The 19,168-nt window shown below is 40.2% G+C and overlaps 1 protein-coding gene across 1 annotated transcript in view; it reads left to right on the forward strand.

The window, feature by feature from the left end:
* The window catches only part of EIF2AK3 (eukaryotic translation initiation factor 2 alpha kinase 3), a 41,210-nt gene that overhangs the window by 16,284 nt on the left and 5,758 nt on the right, over positions 1 to 19,168 (forward strand). The window contains exons 3-13 of the mRNA XM_062493306.1: positions 5,162 to 5,356; positions 6,968 to 7,098; positions 8,805 to 9,039; positions 9,294 to 9,456; positions 10,342 to 10,479; positions 11,008 to 11,130; positions 11,672 to 11,892; positions 12,217 to 12,329; positions 13,353 to 13,475; positions 14,708 to 14,857; positions 15,886 to 16,654. Coding sequence (XP_062349290.1) covers positions 5,177 to 5,356; positions 6,968 to 7,098; positions 8,805 to 9,039; positions 9,294 to 9,456; positions 10,342 to 10,479; positions 11,008 to 11,130; positions 11,672 to 11,892; positions 12,217 to 12,329; positions 13,353 to 13,475; positions 14,708 to 14,857; positions 15,886 to 16,654 — 2,346 coding nt within the window. The 5' untranslated portion in view covers positions 5,162 to 5,176. The remainder of the gene's footprint in view (positions 1 to 5,161; positions 5,357 to 6,967; positions 7,099 to 8,804; positions 9,040 to 9,293; positions 9,457 to 10,341; positions 10,480 to 11,007; positions 11,131 to 11,671; positions 11,893 to 12,216; positions 12,330 to 13,352; positions 13,476 to 14,707; positions 14,858 to 15,885; positions 16,655 to 19,168) is intronic.

Consider the following 19,168-nt stretch of genomic DNA (forward strand, 5'->3'; position numbering starts at 1 on the left):
ACAGGCACAGGAGGTGGTCAGGACAGGTATGCACTTTGTAAGCAAGTGTATTGCTGAGATCAGAAGTAATGGTTCTCACAAGAAGGTAACATTTTCTGGACAAACAACAACCTGTCTGTTGGTATTTCCTGCCTCAGCTTCCTCATTGCCCTTGAACATCTCAGGTTGTTTTACTGATGTAAATCATGGACTTCTCTTCGCACTCAGATTTCTTTTTCCTGGCTGGTTGAATCGAACAACCTTGTATGTTTTTTAAGAATACTTTGCTCATTTACCAGTGCTTTAGGCAGTGGAATAGCTCAACAGCCTCCATTTTTCAAAAGATTGTGCTTGTGTCTGGGTCTTTGTTCTCTTAAGGGAGCGGGGATGTTGTGGGCTTTGCAGGAGTTCAAAGGCTCTGGTTGGCCCCTTCATCCCACTGTGCTACTGCTTGATGAGGGTTTGCCTGTTAGTAATAGTACACTGTCATCCTTGGAGAGCTCTGTGCTTCAGGATTTCTGCAGGTCGCTGGAGGAAAAACAGATGAATCAGCATCCTGAAATCTAAGGTGAAGAGGGGAAATAACCTCTTCTGTTGGAAGGGAGTCATTAAACCCATGGCGCTGTGCAGATAACCTTCCTGCATGCATAACAAGAAAGAGCAGACAATAAATGAGTTCTAGACCAGCCCAAACTAGGGACATCTCAAAAACTGTGTGTGTGTGTATGTATGTATATCTATATATATCTGTATTACCTGAAAAATCTGTAAACATTTACAGTAGGGGTACCTATGTTATTCCCTGTCTGTGGATTTGTGTTTTTAATTTGTTTGTTTGTTTTTTTAATGTGGAACATACCAGCTTGCTTTCACTTTCCCAGATTTCTTTGTGCAGACTCTTGTTTCTACCCTTCAGTATAAAGCTGCCATATGTGATTTTTAATATGTTGCCTAGATTAATTTTAAAGAGGCTTAAAAGACATAGTTCTTAGTGAGAAGTAGTTTTTTTAAGAGCATGCTTGATGTTGGCTTTGATCCTGTTTGCTACAGTGATCCTATTGTAGGGGATAATCATAGAGGGGGAAAAACACTGGTACCCTTATCATTTAAGATCATATAGGTTGGTCTTAGTTAATTAGCAACTGGAATGAAGCTCTTGCAGCTTGTAGTAACAGTAAGATTTGAAAACTACAAGCCAGAAGTGTTAGAAAAACATAAAGACATAAAATCCTATTTTAAGGAAAATATTTCACTTGTGCGTGGTTATTTCCTTGGAGTTAGTAGATAGTCCAGCCCATCTGTAAACAATAATATTGACTGTTTTGGCACCAGACTTGGCTCAGATGTGTCTGCACGTGAGCAGGCTTGATTTTTGTTTCAGACGATAAAGAGCCTTAGGAAGGGGGTAGAATGTCACGCCTGCTGTTCAACAGCTCCTGGAAGCTTTAGTACTTCAGCTTGTTTTGATCTGTGTTTACACGATTTTTCCTTTTTTTTCTGTTTCTCTTCTCTCCGCCGCTCTAAATCAGCGCCTTCCTGCGCCGATCAACCTGCCGTGGCACCTGGCGTACGGTGCCCTCCTTTCCAGTAAAGAGTCTAGACAGCAAATTCCCTGGAAGCGTGTGCCATTCCAGATCGTTATGCCTTTTTGCTTTTTTGTGGAAGCTTTTTAGAAACTGCATTACCTCACCCGTCGGCCTGGAGATTGCGCAGCCCGCGCCGCTGATAGGGCTGCGGAGCCCCGCGCAGAGCCAATGGAGAACTTGGGCTGCAAACTCTTCACGAGCAAAAGAGCAGCGGCTCGTTTAGGGCCCCGCAGTTAATGTGGGGGCTTTTTTCAAGTGTTACTTCTGAAAGACAAGGCACTTAACAATTATGTGCCATATTGCTGACCAGTGAAGCTGAACAAATAGCTATTTACATTGACAGATCAGAGGAATGTGTAAGTGCATCGTGGTAACCTACATTTTCTGTGCCAAGAGATTTGCAGCTGACTGCCTGGGTGACTCACTCCTTGGATTAGGAGATGAGGTAATGCTTTTGAGATACAGGGTGATGTCATTCCTTTACCTGAGCTGCATGCCGATGCTAGTTGCTAGTACTTTCAAGGAAAGTCCCTTTTCTGCTTCTGTTGTACCAGAGAAAGAGCTGCATAATTGAGATAGTTATTGTTATTAATGTCCTTCCGAAACCTCTGGCTGAACTGCTCTTTTGAAAACGGAGCTCACCACAAGTAGCCATAAATGTCTTTTTGTTACACATGTATGTTAGCCCCTGCAAGTGGCACATTTGCATACCTGCCCCATTCTTCAAATAAAGCTTTTTTGTTAAAAGAAGACCTTCGTGGTAATCAGGTGCTGTCAGCACTGTGTCACGTAATCCATTTATAGATAGAATCATTTTAAAAGAAGGCGATTCTTTTCCCCCTGCTCTGTTTCTGTAGTGAAATAGCTCATTTGTGATGGTTAGTAACCCAAATGTCTCACTTGCACTTAGGGTCAGTTTAACCTTATCCACTCCTGCTCCGGCATTGTCCTTCACTGCAGCAGCTCTTCCTGCTGCCTGTGCTCCTTTTCCTGATGTGTTCACGGACAGTAGCTATGTGTTGTCTCAGCTTTTCCCTCCCGGTGTCACCCAGGACGTGCTGCTCCTGTGGATGTCCTCAAGGCTGGCAGCACAGACAGGTGATCAGCAGAGCTGACCAGCAATGTCACCTGTCCTCTGCAGTTTATGGGGACAGAGGCTTTAACAGTCAGGCAGGCAGAGAGCCACTGCCAGGGAATCTTAGAAGCCATGACCTGGTTTGATCCATATATTGGGAGCTGTGTGTTGCTGAGCCAGCTCCGCTATCTTGGAAATTTGGGTATGGTTCCTAGAAGTGGCCGGTGTGTGTGTGTGTGTGTGTTGTTGTTGGCCGGTGGAAAATTTCCTGCCCTGGAGCAAGAGCTTTGGGGCAGGGGAGGCACTTAAGGTGAAGTGTCCCCAAGCTGTCCCCAGAGCTTGCAGTTACCACAGGGAATCTTCCTTGCTCAGCAGCAATTCCTGGGTAGCTTACCCCATAGTCTCCATTCTTCACAAACCATGGAATGGTCTCCAGCCCTTGGAGCAGAGTATCTCATACTGGCATGGCCCTTAAGACTTACTTGCATGTGTATGGATCATGTGCAGATCCATTCAGAGGATTTGTTAATGCAAAGTAACAGCTGCACAGGCTAAAAGTTGTCATCAAAATTATGGGCTTCTGGAAGAATATATTACAGAAACATTTTGTGGTATTACTCCTTTGTGTTGTATGTTTTAACAAGGTACTTCCACCATGATTACAGCTGCAATTTTGGCATTGGCATTTTGGTTTAAAAAAGGTGTTTAACAAATCTTCCCATTCTTTTGTTTCTCAAGACTACAAGGTTGCACTTGAATATGAATGTTTATATAAACCTTATTTGTTTGCTTTATTTGTTCACTGATCAGGTGATCTCTACAAATGACACCCCCCATTCCTCACCAGAATATTTGCTTTTTTGTTGGTTTATTTCTCTTTGTGTGTGTAGAGCTGTGTGCATTTATTTTTCCTCCCCAATAGTAAACCATAATGCATCATTTGTGTATCACATGCAATGTCTTTTCCAGGATGTTTGGCCTTTATTGCCATAAGGTAAATATCTAAGAGGGAAAGAACGCACCTAGTTTTGATTTGTAAAGAGCTTCTCAGCTAATCTCAGGGGTTTATTTTTATCATCTCTTCAATTACACCTTGTGCTCCTAAGAGGAGTAGAGGAGTTTTTATTTCAATTGTCTGTCATCATGAGGATTTTCAAAGCTGAAAGCATCAGTGTTGGATCCTTTAGGGATCTTAAATACCAGCACTGTGGGGTAACTCATCTGAATTTTCTCTTTAAATGAGGTGTGTTGAACAGTGTATGAGAAGATGTTAGTCATGACATGCATACATCTGCAACATCTGTCTTTCTTACCCTGTTCAGGTGAATCCCAACTTTGCTTGAAGCTGTTTGCTCGACTCTGACCCAGTTAGAGGAATAAAAAGTTCCATGTTATATGAAATTTGAATCATGCAGAAGATGTGGTTTCAGGTCCTCACAGTGGCTCCAGAAATGATAACAACAAGGAACCTTCTGCATCTTTTGTACCACTTTGTAATACATATCCGTGCCTTGGAATCTGAGCAGGAATATTTTTTCCAAGTGACTAATACACATGTACCAGAAGCAGTCTTTAGTTCCTAATGTGTCAAATATCCAAATTTAATGTAATTATGTTGTAGGATACTGCCCAAATGGACAGAGGTTCTAAAAAGCACTAAAACCTCCCATGTTAATCCATATCCTCAGAAGCTAAGATTATGTGGATTACAGTTTCTCACTGTTCTTGGTGGGCACAGCCACTGTGGCTCCACAGCATTAGTTATGGTCCATCATGCTGATAATGAGTTTCTTAATAAGTCCCTTAGTACTCACTGACAGTGACTCATACTTCTGAGCTAGGATCTCCTTGAAAATCTCTGTGTAATGGATGAAATATCGTATCCCAGTGAAGATTCTTTTTCTTACTTGTGTGTTTAGGGAAAAACCAGGCAATTTTTAAAGGAACAGTGTGCTTAAAGGTAAGAAATTCTGAGAAGTCCGATTTAACTGTCTGGAGAGGCCAAGGGGAAATGTGAGCCCTGATCTCAGTGATAATTGCTCTCTCTGCTTTACAGAAAGTTGGATATTCTGGAATAGACATTAATCATGAGAACAGCCTCAGTTGTACTTCTAAAATTACTCTATCTTGAAACTATCACAAATAATCTGCAAAACTTTGCACTTTAACCAGTGCCTGTCTCTTGGAGAATGCTTCAGCCCACATCATATTTTCTGCAGTTTTGGATGAAACCTGTCAACTCATCGAGCTTTCAAATGTTTTGAAGAAGTGTCACACACTGAACTGTTTTTTAACTAAAAATAGTGAAATATGGATTTGATTTGAATGCCTGAAAGTTTTCGGTGTTCAGTATAACTTTGAAAAATAGGACTCTGAGATACAAAACCATTAGGACACTGGAGCAGAATGCACTGCTTTTATAATACATTGCTTATACAGCATTTCTGTTGCCATTTGTGGTCTGTGTGTTTCAATAAAATTATTGTTAAATCGTAGCTAACCTTGAATTCAATTATTTTAGGTGTTTGGAAACAAGATGATTATCCCTTCCTTGGATGGGGACCTCTTCCAGTGGGATCGGGATCGAGAGAGCATGGAAGCCGTTCCTTTCACGGTTGAGTCTCTTCTTGAGTCATCCTACAAATTCGGCGAGGATGTTGTCTTAGTTGGGGGAAAGTCTTTGACCACCTACGGGCTGAGCTCCTACTCAGGGAAGGTAAGAATCTGAAAAGGTGTTTTGTGTCTTTGTCTGAGCTCTGCCTTGCAAACACGTAACTCCAGAGGTTTAAACTGTGGTGCAGCTCAGGGCTTAAAAGGGCAGAACTTGAGCTGGGTGGGCTGCAGTAGGTGGCATGGTGCTGCAGTCTCCTCCTGCCTGGGAGCTCTTGCTCTGCCCCATGTGCTGGCCTTAACCCTTGTCTCACCATTTGCTAACCCAGCAGAGTACTGTTCACTTTTTACTGGGTTAGTTTTGTGCTGGCTTAGCTGTAGCAGGGGATCAGGGAGTGCCAGAGCCAGCACAAGGGAAGGGACAGCGGGTTTGTCACCAGAGCGTAGTGAGAGGATAAGAGGGATGACCCCTTTCTGTGGTAGGAGTTCAGCTTTATCATCTGGCTCTGCTTGAAGCAGACTTTGCAGTTCAGCTCACTGTATCAATTTATGTGTTAGGTGACACCTGTTTTATAAGTAATTTCAGATTTTTCATAACTAATGAGAAGAGAAAAAAATTCAACACATACTAAACTTGAGGACTTTTAGTTGTTGTCAGTGTGTTTACTATCAGAAGAAGTTCTTATATTTTAAAGTCATATTTGAAAGGTAAGTTAAATATCAGATGTCACTGAAGTGCTTGTAGATACTTTGTGTAATGAAGAACAGACATTTGGCGTTTCAGACAGTGCATTTTAAAACAAGTTGAAAAATAGATTTGCTTAAAAAAATTTAAAGTTCTCAGTGTGTTTTCCACAAAATCAGGGTGGGATTTTTTTGTTTGTTTGTTTTTTGTTTTTTTTTTTCATTTTCATGATGCGCTTTAATGTGGAATTGGTGTGGTGTGGAATGATCACTAATGATAAAGAGCACCAGAGTTCATGAATTCTTTTTGATTTCCTCACTAGTAGCAGAGGGCTCTGTGCACCAATAGGTTCCTCCTCCAGTGCTCAGAAGACGAAATTTTCATTTCTGTTTTGATTCCTGGCTTATGCTCACAGAAGCAAAGCTCCTCTTAGAGGAAATAGTGCCTTACTCTTCCTCCCAAAGAGTTTGGGCCGTTTCATCTCTCTGGTATTGCCCATATAATGCAAATTCTGTTTGAGATTGAGACTGTTGGAAATGGTGTGACTGAGAATTCACTAAGGTTTTCTTTTCCTTTTAATAGCCGACAAGGCAAAGGGAGAAGGCTTTGTGGTATTTTATATAAGTCAGTAGTACTTCATTTGAAGCTGATAGAGTTATGCTGAGACAAATATGACACGAAAGCAGAATCATGCTGTGGGTCTTGCAGGAATGTTCTTTTGATATCCATAGAAACAGTGGAAAAAGAGAGAGCTCAGATTTCTTTTTGTTAGAAGTATGTGTAAAATATAGTGAAATGGTAGTCAAAATACCACAGACCACAAACTTTCTGGAATCCTTTGAAATATTTCGTTCTGAAAAGCTGTTATCTCTTAAACTATACTTTTCAACATCCCTTCAGTCAAACATTTAAAGTCAGGGAGTTCCAAATTGCCTGCAGCCAAGAACAGGCTGTAAGGACTGTTAGCTTTGAATGTTGCCGTTGATGGTACTTGTTTTGAAGTCACACACGTGAGCCTGCCTTGTCCCTCAGGTGAAGTACATCTGCTCAGCCGTGGGCTGCCGCCGCTGGGACGACGAGGAGACGGAGCAGGAGGAGACGCTGCTGCTACACCGCACCCAGAAAACCGTCCGGGCTGTGGGGCCACGCAGTGGTAATGAAAAGTGAGTCTGAGAACTGTTCAGGAGCAGCCCCACAGAGATGGTGAGACAGAAAACATAGGAATCAGATCGCAGTTGCTTCTCTTGTCCTTGTTCACCTCGGAGGAGTCTGGCACTGCCTTGCTGCACAAGGCAAATGTCACTGTAATGTGTGTTCTAACTGTTGCTTTTGTACAAGAGGAGACAGTTTAAAAGTCTTCTTGTAATCTGCTCACTTTTAGGTTCTTCACCTACTAATAGTAACTGTCACTGGCAAGGGGGGGTTATACAATGATGTCTTAAGCTTTTATTTTAAGTTGATATTTTAAATCATGCTTAAATTTATATTGTTCATCCCATACTATGGGTGGTCTGTTCCATCTAAACTGTAGAAACTGGTTCAGTCTGTGATTTTTCTAACACTGTCACATTGAAGTTTTAATACATCGAGATTTCTGTAAAACTACAGACATGTATTTTCTGGAAAAAAACAACCCAAACCCACTTCATGAAACACAGACTTAAAAAAATGGGTTCTGTACATAGATACAAGTAACTGCCCAGCAACATTGTGGAGAAGCAGTCATTCCCTGTTCCCCTGCTCCCTCTTCTGTTTGCAGCAGGTTATGACAGGTTGTGAATTGGTAGCCTCTGAGAGAGAGCCTAATGAGAGAACTCAGTAGGTTAACGCATCAGATGTCTGAGAGGATGAATCTTGGTTTCTGTGTTTCTTGGAGACACATATTAGCCAGGAGAGGTATGTCAAAACCATTATTTAGTATTTAGTCTTGTGTCCCAGAATCCTCCTGTCTTTGTGGTGAGAAACAGAGGTGCTTTCCTGGTGACACAGAATGGGTAGGAAACATCTGGGGTTTTAACCCAGAGAAAGAAACATCTTTCATAAATCAACGAAGTGTATAAAATATGTCAAACTTTTACCATAAGGGTGTAAATTCTTTAAAGAGGCAGTTTGGGCTCCTGGTGGTTGCCAGACTGATGAGAAGCTTTAGGTACCCAAATACACTGTTCAAGAAATATTTACATCTTCATGCTGTCCAAACATGCTGTGATTTTTCAATCTGTATCTTTGTAGGTTTACAAGAATTGAAGAGGTTTTTTTTTCTGTGCAAAAAAACCTATGCTCCTTAAACGTTTCATTACACATTTGTCTGTTTTTGGTGTTAAACTATGGGACATGAGCAGTCCTGGTTTCATTAAGTACCTGTCAAGGGATCTGTGTTAGGTTGTATGTGGGGTTAACCAACAAAATCATTGTTCCTTTCTCAGTTTGAAAAATCTTACATTTCCAGTTAAATCCACTTTAATTAGTGAAGAGAAAAATGGCTTGTTAGAATGCTGCTTCCCAACAGCTTTGTACTTACTGCTTTCATCTGCTGCAGAATGTTTTCTTGCTAAGCAGACCCAGCTGTAATACATGATGATTTTAATTTCCCCCTTCATACACTAAACCTTTATTGGTCCTAATTTGCCAGCTTTTTTTCTGGGTTCACCCATCATGTTGGACAGCATTTCTCAGCTTGTCTGATTTGTGTTCTGGATTAGCACTCAGCTTCTGGTACAGTTCTGTTCATTTGACAGTCTGAGAGTTTACTGTGAAAATATGGGCCAAATATAGGTAATTCAGTTTAGAAATCTCCTGCACCGAGGACTTGGGACGTCCTTAGAATATAAAAGCTGTTTCTACAAAGGTTTTCTCTTTTTATTTTGAGGTGGAATTTCAGTGTTGGTCACTTTGAGCTGCGCTATGTCCCAGATATTGAAACCAGAGCAGGATACATTGAGAGCAATTTTAAATCATCTATGAGCAAAGAAGAAACAAAACTTATTTCAGATATGGATGAGCAGGAAGCTATGATGAAAGACACAGTGATAAAGGTCTCGGTGGCTGACTGGAAGGTGATGGCTTTTAACAGACGAGGAGGACATCTGGAATGGGAATACCAGGTAGGGAGAAAGACAGAATATTAAATACCACAAAAGTAGGCATGTTGAAGATGTCTTTCATCTTTGGTTTCAGGCACTGTCTTTGTAAAGGAGCACACATCTGCTTGTAATTTTTTAACTGAAGTTCTGACTTTGAGCTGCTGCATCTGTTAAAAAATTTAAGCAAGAAATTTAAGCACTTTGTTTTTTATTATTCTTTTTTTAATAACTTATTAATACAGCATTAATTTTCCAATTACCTCTCTTGCCTTCAGTTTTGCACTCCAATTGCTTCTGCATGGCTGCTTAAGGATGGCAAAGTAATTCCAATCAGTCTGTTTGATGACACGAGTTACACAGCAAATAATGAGGTACTGGAAGATGAAGAAGACCTTGTGGAAGCTGCCAGAGGGGCCACAGAATCCAGTGTCTATTTGGGTGAGACACCAACTGCAGCATTTTCTGTAGTAAACATTATTCATTTCTCTGTGGAGGTTGTAGTAAAGCAAATCTTTTTGTACTGGTAGATCTCAAGCCCACAAATCTTATCCATTTTGGTTCTGAAATGTTCCTTGCCTTGTAGTTTCAGTACATTGAAGATGACTAAAAATCTTGAAACTTTAGAAGACAGGTTGACAGCTAACACAGCACCCTTTTTGCCCATTAATTTGTACACTGATTGCAGTAACTGACTGTGAAGAAAAATAAAGATAAAAATTTACATGGCTTAGTTTTCATCCAGCTGTCAGGTTTGATTGGATGTGGTTTGTGACAATTTGAAATAGAGTGGCTTGAGATCCCCCTCCTCAGCTGTCTTGTCTCTGGGAGGTAAATGTACTTTATTTAGTTTTCTAAGACTTGGTTTGCCTTAGCCTTTTTCTCTGTCTTCGCACCTCATAGCTTTCCAGTTAATGGTTAGAATAACAGATAAAGAACAGCCCTAGGAAGAAACCAGATTGTTCCAGCCTTTCTGGTAATGGCTGTTCTGTACAGCATTAACAAGGGTAGGAAGTTTGAATGTGGTCTTACTTCTGCAAATCCCAAACTCCTTTATAGCTCTTAAAAATTGCTGGTGTTTTCCTGTAGCACCAGCTTTCCAGCAGTAAAAATGAAATGTCCTGAACTCTTGCTTTCCTAGAACAAAGGGAAGATATTCCTTGAATTCATCCAGCCTAGCAATCAGAGGCAGTATCTCAGGTTCTCTGTGTATGAAAGAATATTTTCAGAAATGTTTTTGACCATGTATTTTGACTAGGCAGTTTTATTCCAGGAGTTAAGAGAACCAAATCTAAGGACTAATACACTTCCTTGATTATTACTTAGGTATGTTCAGGGGCCAGTTGTATCTTCAATCATCAGTCAGAATTTCTAAGAAATTCCCAACGAGCCCAAAGGCTCTGGAATCCAGGAATGATAATGCAATTATTCCTCTTCCCAAAATCAAATGGAAACCTTTAATCCGTAAGTAACAATTCAGAGTTTCATTTATTACCTTAGCTCAGAAAAGACAGGACATCGTTTTTATTTCCATTGGATTTCAAACTAGTCTGATGTTTCCATCTGTAAAATACTTCTGTGCTTTATTAAGTGTTTATTTTTTTTCTAGTTAAATGTTTAAGGTCTGTTTTCTTTTACTATGGATTTGACAGGGTCTCTGTTAGCAATGAAATATTGGGTCTTCTTAATCACATTTTTCAACAAAAATAGGAAGTTTTTTGCAGTGATGTGAGTATGAGTGAATTGACTTGTCAAGGGGGAGAATTACAAAGTAACTGTTACCTTAAAGTACCTTTCTTAATGTTTGCTTCTATGAACTTAACTTCTTGTGACCTGATTCAAGAGGCATTTTGTAATATTATGCAATTGGTGTTCTCCTTAAATTAATGTGAGAACAGAATTTTACAAATAATTGACATTTTATATACTCTGTAGAATAAGCAGTCTATACTTGAAATAAAGCTCAGCAAATCTTCTCTTTTCTATGCTTAGATTCTCCTTCCAGGACCCCAGTGTTGGTGGGTTCTGATGAGTTTGATAAGTGTCTCAGCAATGACAAGTATTCTCATGAGGAATACAGCAATGGAGCACTGTCAGTTCTGCAGTACCCATATGGTAGGTGAAGTTCCAGACTTTGAACTGTTTCAAATACACAGGTTTTATTATCTGTCAATTTCAGTAAATGACCATAAATGTGTATTTTTAAAAATATTTCATGAACTAGGAAATTATTGCCCAAACTAGGATTTCCAGATTGCAATGTAGGTACAGTTAGTGCCACATAAAGCACAACACATTGCCAGGAATTGCTACTGAAGAGCTGTTGTGTGTGCTGCTGTTGCCACTGAGAGTTGCTTGGAGTGGAAAAATCTTGGGGATTACCAAGTAAATTTTCAGAATTTGCTAACAGTGCTGGAGACTCAGGATGGTTGTCATAAGTTTTCCATATGGAAGATATTCTGGTTTAAAGGTAGGGAGACCTAGCTGCTGTCCACAACCTTAATTGACTGAATTTGCTTATGTGCCATTTAAAATCATGGGGCATGGAAATAAAAACACCCCATGTCTGTTGAGGAGACCTATTAATGAGAAGCCAAAGTTGTTCTGTAGGTACCTGCAAGTAAATCTGCGTTCTCTTCGTGTGTTTTATGCATAGATAATGGTTATTACTTACCCTACTACAAGAGGGAGAGAAATAAACGTAGCAACCAGATCACGGTTAGATTTTTTGATGACCCAAATTACAAGAACATTCGCAAAAAGGATCCTGTTCTTCTGCTTCACTGGTGGAAAGAAATTGTTGGCACCATTGTGTTTTGTATCGTGGCCACAACCTTTATTGTGCGCAAACTCTTCCATCCCCACCCTTACAGCAGAGTAAGTATTTTTTTTCTGAATCCCAAATACAAATATTTTAGCTGTTTCTCTCAGTTTGGACTTGCAATGAGTAATATGAATAAGTTAATAACTAATGAGATAACAAAATCAAAAGCCTAAATTTATTGTTTAATCTGTGTGTGAAGGCTGCCAGCTGCCACATACAATTTGCTTAACTGCTTCAGCAAGCAGATTAGACTGCTTCTGACGTGTCTGGAGATATTTATTTAATGCCATATCTAGGGTACAAGCCAGTTTCAGGCGCTCAAGGAGTTGATTTTGTTTGTTTGTTTGTTTTGTTCTTGTTTTGGAAATCCTTGTTAGCTGCGGAAGGAGTCTGAAACACAGTGTCAGACTGATTGTAAGTATGAGCCCTCTTGTGGAGACATTAAAGACAACAGCTGGAGTGATGCCAAGAACTCTGGATATGTGTCAAGGTGAGGTCTGTTCAACACAACGCAAACAGGGTGTTTAATCAGTGTGGATACTAATACAATCTGGAGATAGAAGGAGTAGGTGTTCACCTGTTCTTACCTAGGAACTCCCAGTCCTGACTTTGCACGATAATCAGAAACTGGAACAAAGCACTCTGTGACCCCATTACTCATGGGACATTGCAGTTATGATTGTTCTCAGAAATTCCAGAGAGTCAACAGGTTACATGTGATCAGAAGTATTGCTCTCATACTTCTTACTGATATGCAAAATGTGAGATTGATCCTTGTAGGTCTTAATCAGTGTTTACTCCATCTGTTCTGTGTTTATGGTGTAAGGCAGAGAATGGCAGTTGCAGATGGAAACAGATGACATTTCACATACTTTGCAGAATAAGCAGTCTATACTTGGAATAAAACCTTTATTGGTTTTACAAAGGAGCTGGTTAAGAAAGGAGGCTTAATAGGGATATGTCACTGTGCTCCAGAGCAAATGTGGCCATTTCCTGTACACTTTTAACTCAAAATAAAAACTGGAGTGTTTAAAATGAGGAAGAGTAAGAAAAGTAGTGGTATTTAAGAACAGTGATGTTTTGGGTGCAGTGTTTAGAAGGACTAGTTGTAGAAGCAGTTATTCGGGGTAGGGTTAAAGGCAAATCATGATTTAGAAAATGCTCAGCTATAGAAATGTGGGCTATATACTCAGGATCCAGTAGGCCTGCAACCTTTTATTCTGAAAAACCTCTTCAGTTTGTCCGTTGCTTGCAGAATGGATCCTGCTGGCCTGTGATAGGCTCTGCATAAATACATATTTAGCAACTGTCCATTTCATAGATAGGGAATTGCTCACAGTGCGTGAGTAGGGAAAGATAAGAAATTCTGCAATTCCTTCAGCATGTTTTGCCTGTACAGAGCTACTGCAGTCATGGTCATAAATGTCTTTATTTTCCTATCTGTACTAATGTATTTTTTTCATCTACCCTCCCTCCCTTCTCCTGTCCCTTCCTCACACCCCTCTGTTCCCAGATATCTGACAGATTTTGAGCCAATTCAGTGTCTGGGTCGTGGAGGATTTGGAGTGGTTTTTGAAGCCAGAAATAAAGTAGATGACTGCAACTATGCCATCAAGAGGATCCGATTGCCCAACAGGTAATGAATGGGTTTGGTGGGACGCAGAATAATGAATGGTGGGATCCCATCCTACACAGAACCATCTGCTCCTGAACTGATTTTCCAGACTAGGATGAATGACATACTTTTTAATGGGAGGCTGATTTGAGTTTTGGCACAGAGGATTTGGCATATGCAGTCCCAGCAGAGGTGACCTGCTTGGCTAAAGCACATGCATAGCAGATCCCTTTGTGAGGATGCTGCTCCATAGGGATTTCCTGGGTGAATGGAGTCTTTGCTAACAGGACCAGTTATTGTAGTGCTGTTAATGTGCTTTTCTCCTTCCTCTCCTTACCTTACCTACTCCACTTCCCCTTTCTTTGCTCTCTCCCTCACCTACTTTTTTGACTCCATTTGCCCATGTGTTTAATTTTCTGGTCCCACAACCCCTGCCTTTTCTCTCAGTCATAGGTGGTCAAGCCATGCTGCTGAATTACCCTACCCAGAGCTTGCACAAGCACTTCCTTTTAGTGGGAGATGGGAGACACTGCTTCTGGAATTCTCAAGTTAGAACAGCAAGAGGGAGGGGGTAAAACTATCAAATCTAGAATTACTGGTTTGGTTTTCTTTTTAATGTGGCAAATAAACACAACTATTTAAGATTGAAGGTTTTGTTCAGTGATTTTAAGGTAGCCTAAATTCTTCTTTTCCAAGCATATTCAAAGCTATTGAATAAAACCATCAGACTTTATTTGATCCAGTTACAGTCTTATGAAGAGAAATAAATTCCTTCAGTGAGACAGGAGGCTGTCTGCTTTGCTGTTCACAGAACAGAAATAGTCCTTATGCAACCTCCTTACCTATTGCCAATTAAAAAACAAATAATAGGGTATTGCTGTCTGTCTTTTGTGTCAGTGTCTTCAACTTCCCAGCAGAATATTGCTGTTCAAAATACTTTTTTTCTATCCTTGAGAACAGTTGAGAGGAAGATGAACTTTCTCTTCTTGTTTTTGCTGCCTGTAATTATGTGAAAAGAGAAGACTAAATATTGAGCCATCCATTATGAGCACATTCTGCTCCTCCACACTTCTAAGCTAAAGGAGTCAGTCTGGGCAATTTAAGACATGTTTTTGTTTTGATGTGAAAAAGCAATGCTACTGGCCTGGTGTATACTGGGGCAGCTTTGATTATTCCTTTGCATAGAAATTTCTGTGCTGTGCTGTTGCTTTTTGTGACCGTGTCTCTTTTTCTCCTCACCCCAAACCCCGCAGGGAGCTGGCTCGTGAGAAGGTGATGAGGGAAGTCAAGGCTCTGGCTAAGCTCGAGCATCCAGGCATTGTTCGGTATTTCAACGCCTGGCTGGAAGCTCCCCCTGAGAGATGGCAGGAAAAGATGGATGAGCAGTGGTTAAAAGATGAAAGGTAACTCATGGGGCTCTTTTTAACAATTGAATTTGAAATTGTATGTCAAGAGAACTAGAGAGCTGGTAGAGGATCCAGGAAGATGGAGACACTATATAGGAGAGATGGTTGTCAACTTAGCCTGCCAACTTCTCAATTGAACAGGTGAAAACATATCACCCTTCTGCATAAAACTCTTGATTTATGGGTTCTCTCTTGTCTTAAGGTCCTTCTTTCAGCTTAGGAAACATCACATAGTTCTTAACTGAACTTGTGTAACTGGGTCTTTAGGTGATTGGAAGGTTGGAGCATTGCTGCTGTGATTCAGTTTCAAACTTTGGCATCTCTCCCTTCTTTGTTCCTTCCTACCACTTTTTTCTTCTTCATTATCTGAGTTAGATGGACCTGATACAGTACTCCAAGAAATGAATGAATTTATTTCAGCAGAATTACATGAGGGATGATCAGACTGACGATTCGTGAAGCTTGGTAGAAGTATGTTAAAAATGGAAAATTAGATAAAGGAGTTAGAGAATGTGAAGAGAGAGAAAAAAGTGGGTGTATGTTGGCATTTATAGAATGAGGCTTAATACAGGATTGCTGGGTGGTTTCATAATAACATTTTAGCATGCTTCACAATTTTTAGAATACATCAACCTTTATATTTCAGGCATCAAATTAACATTTCACAGCTGTAATTCTTCCAAGGCACTTTAAATAGTCCTTGCAGTGCATGTTCCAAAGGGCTGGATTTTTTCAAACTGAAGATAAGCCTGATTGCATATTAGAAATCCAGGCAGTAGAGCTTGTTAAATATTCCTTTATCAACACTTTTGTCTCAGTGGGAAAGCATTATCCTTGCTAAGACACAGATGCTAAATCCTGGTTATGAGTGATTCCCACACTTGGTAGTAATTCCTTGTTGCAGTATGACACAGGTGTCGGGGTAGCAGTTGCTAAAATCTGGGCTTTTGGAAGTACATTTCTAGTGTCATGATTGGAATCTACTACAATTTCTTTAGTACTGATCTCTCAACTTTGTCTTCCAGCACTGATTGGCCACTCAGTTCTCCCAGCCCAATGGATGTCCCATCATTTAAGATCACAACAGAGCCATTTTCAGCAAAGGAACACACTGAAGTTACTGCAACTTCAGCAGAAAGGGTGAGGTCTGTGGGGATACCCTGTGGTCAGTCAGATTCATCTGGAAGCCAGTTTTCCCCTCTGGAATTTTCTGGCACAGACAACAGGGACTTGCAGCACTCAGAAGATCCACTATTAAACCTTCAGGACAGTGTCCTTACAGGCTGTGATGTAGAAGACAGTACTATCAACAGTAATGAGCTGGGACACTCCTTGGAAATTTGTTCTTCAGCTGTTCCTGTTGTACATCTGAAGGAAGGGACCTCCTCCTCTATTGTGTTTGAGGATTCTGGCTGTGGAAATGCCTCTAGTAAGGAGGATAAAGTTGATGTTTCACATAATGAGAGTCCTTCTGAGGATAAAGGGAAGAGTACAAAGGAATCTGATAACAAGAAATCTGCTTCAGGAAATCCCCTCTCTGTTTCTCCTCCAAGGCCAACAAGTTTAAGCCTGGACCTTTCTAAAAACACTGCAGAAAAAGTCAAACCCACCTCTCCAAAAGTGTATCTGTACATCCAGATGCAGCTCTGCAGAAAAGAGAACCTTAAAGACTGGATGAGCAGAAGATGTACCATAGAGGAGAGGGAAAGGACAGAGTGTCTGCAGATCTTTCTGCAGATTGCTGAAGCTGTTGACTTTCTCCATAGCAAAGGATTAATGCACAGGGATCTCAAGGTTTGTATCCATAGGATGCTATACGTGGGAGGAACGTGGCACTGGAGACAAAGCCTGCCAAAATAGCTGACTCCTCTCAGTGACCTCAGCATGGGTGTTTAAAAAGCTGAATTAATGTCTGTACAATAATCTGGAGGTGCAGTGCTCCAGGAAATAAACATTCATCACTTGTCACTGCAATTAAAGTCTTTCTTACAGCAAGATTTCTTGAACCTGGCACAGATCAGTGGCATTTGTCCTCTGGTATTTTTAATTCGTGTTCTTTGTAGGGTTATTCAGTGCTGAGCTGTGTGACAAAGCTATTTTGGATCCTGTTCTACTATTTCAAGTGAAGCAGACAATTGGCAGTGTGGAGCTTGCAGTTGGACTTGATCTTACAAGTCTTCTCCAACCTAAATAATTCTGTGATTCTAATTCTGGTATTTTCCTTCTTTCTATAAAAATACAGCCTAAAAGGAGCAGTGTTACTCTTGGTTAGAGAAAATAGAAATTAAGTATTACTGCTTTGGGATTGAAACATAAACTGTCCTGGAGTGGAACTGTGAGCCAATGCCAGCAATCACAATGAAACTTTCTGAAGGATTCTCAGTATTTTTAATGTCTCAGAGCATCCAGACAGGACTGGGAAAGGTTGTTTGCACCTCTGGTGTAACTGAAGTCAGGAGTAACTTGTATCTTTTCTTCCAATTTGCTCATGAACTTCCTATGCTAGTGCCTAATTTTGCTGCAACTTAAAGCGCTGAAAGTGTCAGTATGTGTTACCATGTAAACAAATTTAATTGAAGAGCCCATCTTAAGTTAGTTTTATTAGGCCAAGCTCTGAGAAATCGATCCCTTTTGCCAAATGTGGACAGTTCTGTGTCTCTGCTTGTTTGAGGAGGCATTAAAACCCTACTTCAGTGGAGTAATTACTGAAATGATTGTGGCTTCTCAGATGGTAATTTGGTATCAGCGGAAGCTAAAACTAAAAGAAATGCCATCTTGGATATGTCAGTGAAAGGAGGTTCAGACTCAGTAATCCTCACAGGATATGCCAGAGTTAGAAAAACTCATGAGACCTTCCAAGTATTTTCTTTTCCCATCAGCATTAGGCAGTTACCTTGAACCAGTTATCTGACAAATCTTTAGTGCTTGAGAAACTGACCATAAAAGTAATTAAATCCTTGTACTAATATGTTGCTAGACATGTTAATTAATAACCTTTCTTAACAGTACTGTCAGTTGTAGCCCTCTGCAGTCTTAACTGAGCTCACTTCAGGTTAAGTAAACCTTACATGGATCTTCACTTCAAACTGTATTAGTCTTAATCAGCAGGTGTGGAGTGTTTTGTTGGAACATCTTAAAAGTACAGTGCTGGCAGCAGTTTGAACAAGAGATTTAATTTTGTTTACTTGGTATAACCAACTTGGAAACAGTCTCCCTGGGTGAACAACTTCCTCCTTCAGGAAACTTTCTATGCTTGTATAGATGTTATTCTTGGATCCCAAAGTTTATTTGTCTGTTACGTGTTAATTTGGTCAAAACAACAGCCAGTTTATTTAGTTATTTTCTGTACTTTTCAGAAGCTCCTAGGAAGAGATCTCATCTAATTTTGTAATTTGTCCAAGAGATTGGTCATGCAGCCCTGAGTCGGTGCCAGCACTAACAAGTGAATCAGAGTTGCTCTGGCTTAGCTACAGGCAGAGCTCAGTGATAGCAGAGGCCAGTTCTTGCTCCTATTGGCACCAACAAAAGCTGGTAGATCTGTGTGAGAAAAAGTTTCTATGTGGGCATATTAAAAGATCCAAGAAGTAATCTAAATATTTAAATTAACAGTGTACATTAAAAATGCATTAATTAGGCTCCTGCTAATCAGAGATACTGTCATGACAAAACGGCAGGAATTTATGTGGGTAAGCAAAGAGGTCAGAGTTCAAATTCTTTTGAAGAAGATGAAGGGCAGAAACAAAAGTCTGTCTGTCAAGTGAATTTATTGTTATTCCTAGGATAAGCTGTCGGTCATGCTTGGCAGCTCACAAGAAATTATCAATTTCACAGAACTGCAAGAACAGTCTTGGATATGTTTTACAGCATTAATTGAATTAAACAGAGTATTCCAGATGTGTGAGAAGTTTATTCATGTCTATGAAAAAATGAGAATTCTTATTCTGACTGAAGAATATGGAGAGAAATTTCTTTGTGCAGGTGGCAAGATAACTAAACTGGAGGATGGTCATATTTGATTGTACTCTTCTGATGATTTAAATCAAAACTGTGTGTTTCTGCCTTAGGCTCTTTCTTCTCCCAGATATGATCTTGATCATTAATTTTTGCTGGTATTTTGCAGTAGCAGAGAGTTCATTCTCCTTACTTGTAGAAACTATGTGCCAGCCTGTTCAGAGACAGTCTGTGTCCAGCCAGAGAGGTATTGAAATAAACTTTCTGTTATGAGAAGTTTTTCCCCAGGAAGCAAGATAAATCTTGACTCGTATGTTTGTTGGAAGAGAATGGAGATCAAGGCATCTCCTAATGGAG

The sequence above is a fragment of the Cinclus cinclus genome, chromosome 5 (assembly GCF_963662255.1).
Source record: "Cinclus cinclus chromosome 5, bCinCin1.1, whole genome shotgun sequence".
Classification (NCBI taxonomy): domain Eukaryota; kingdom Metazoa; phylum Chordata; class Aves; order Passeriformes; family Cinclidae; genus Cinclus; species Cinclus cinclus.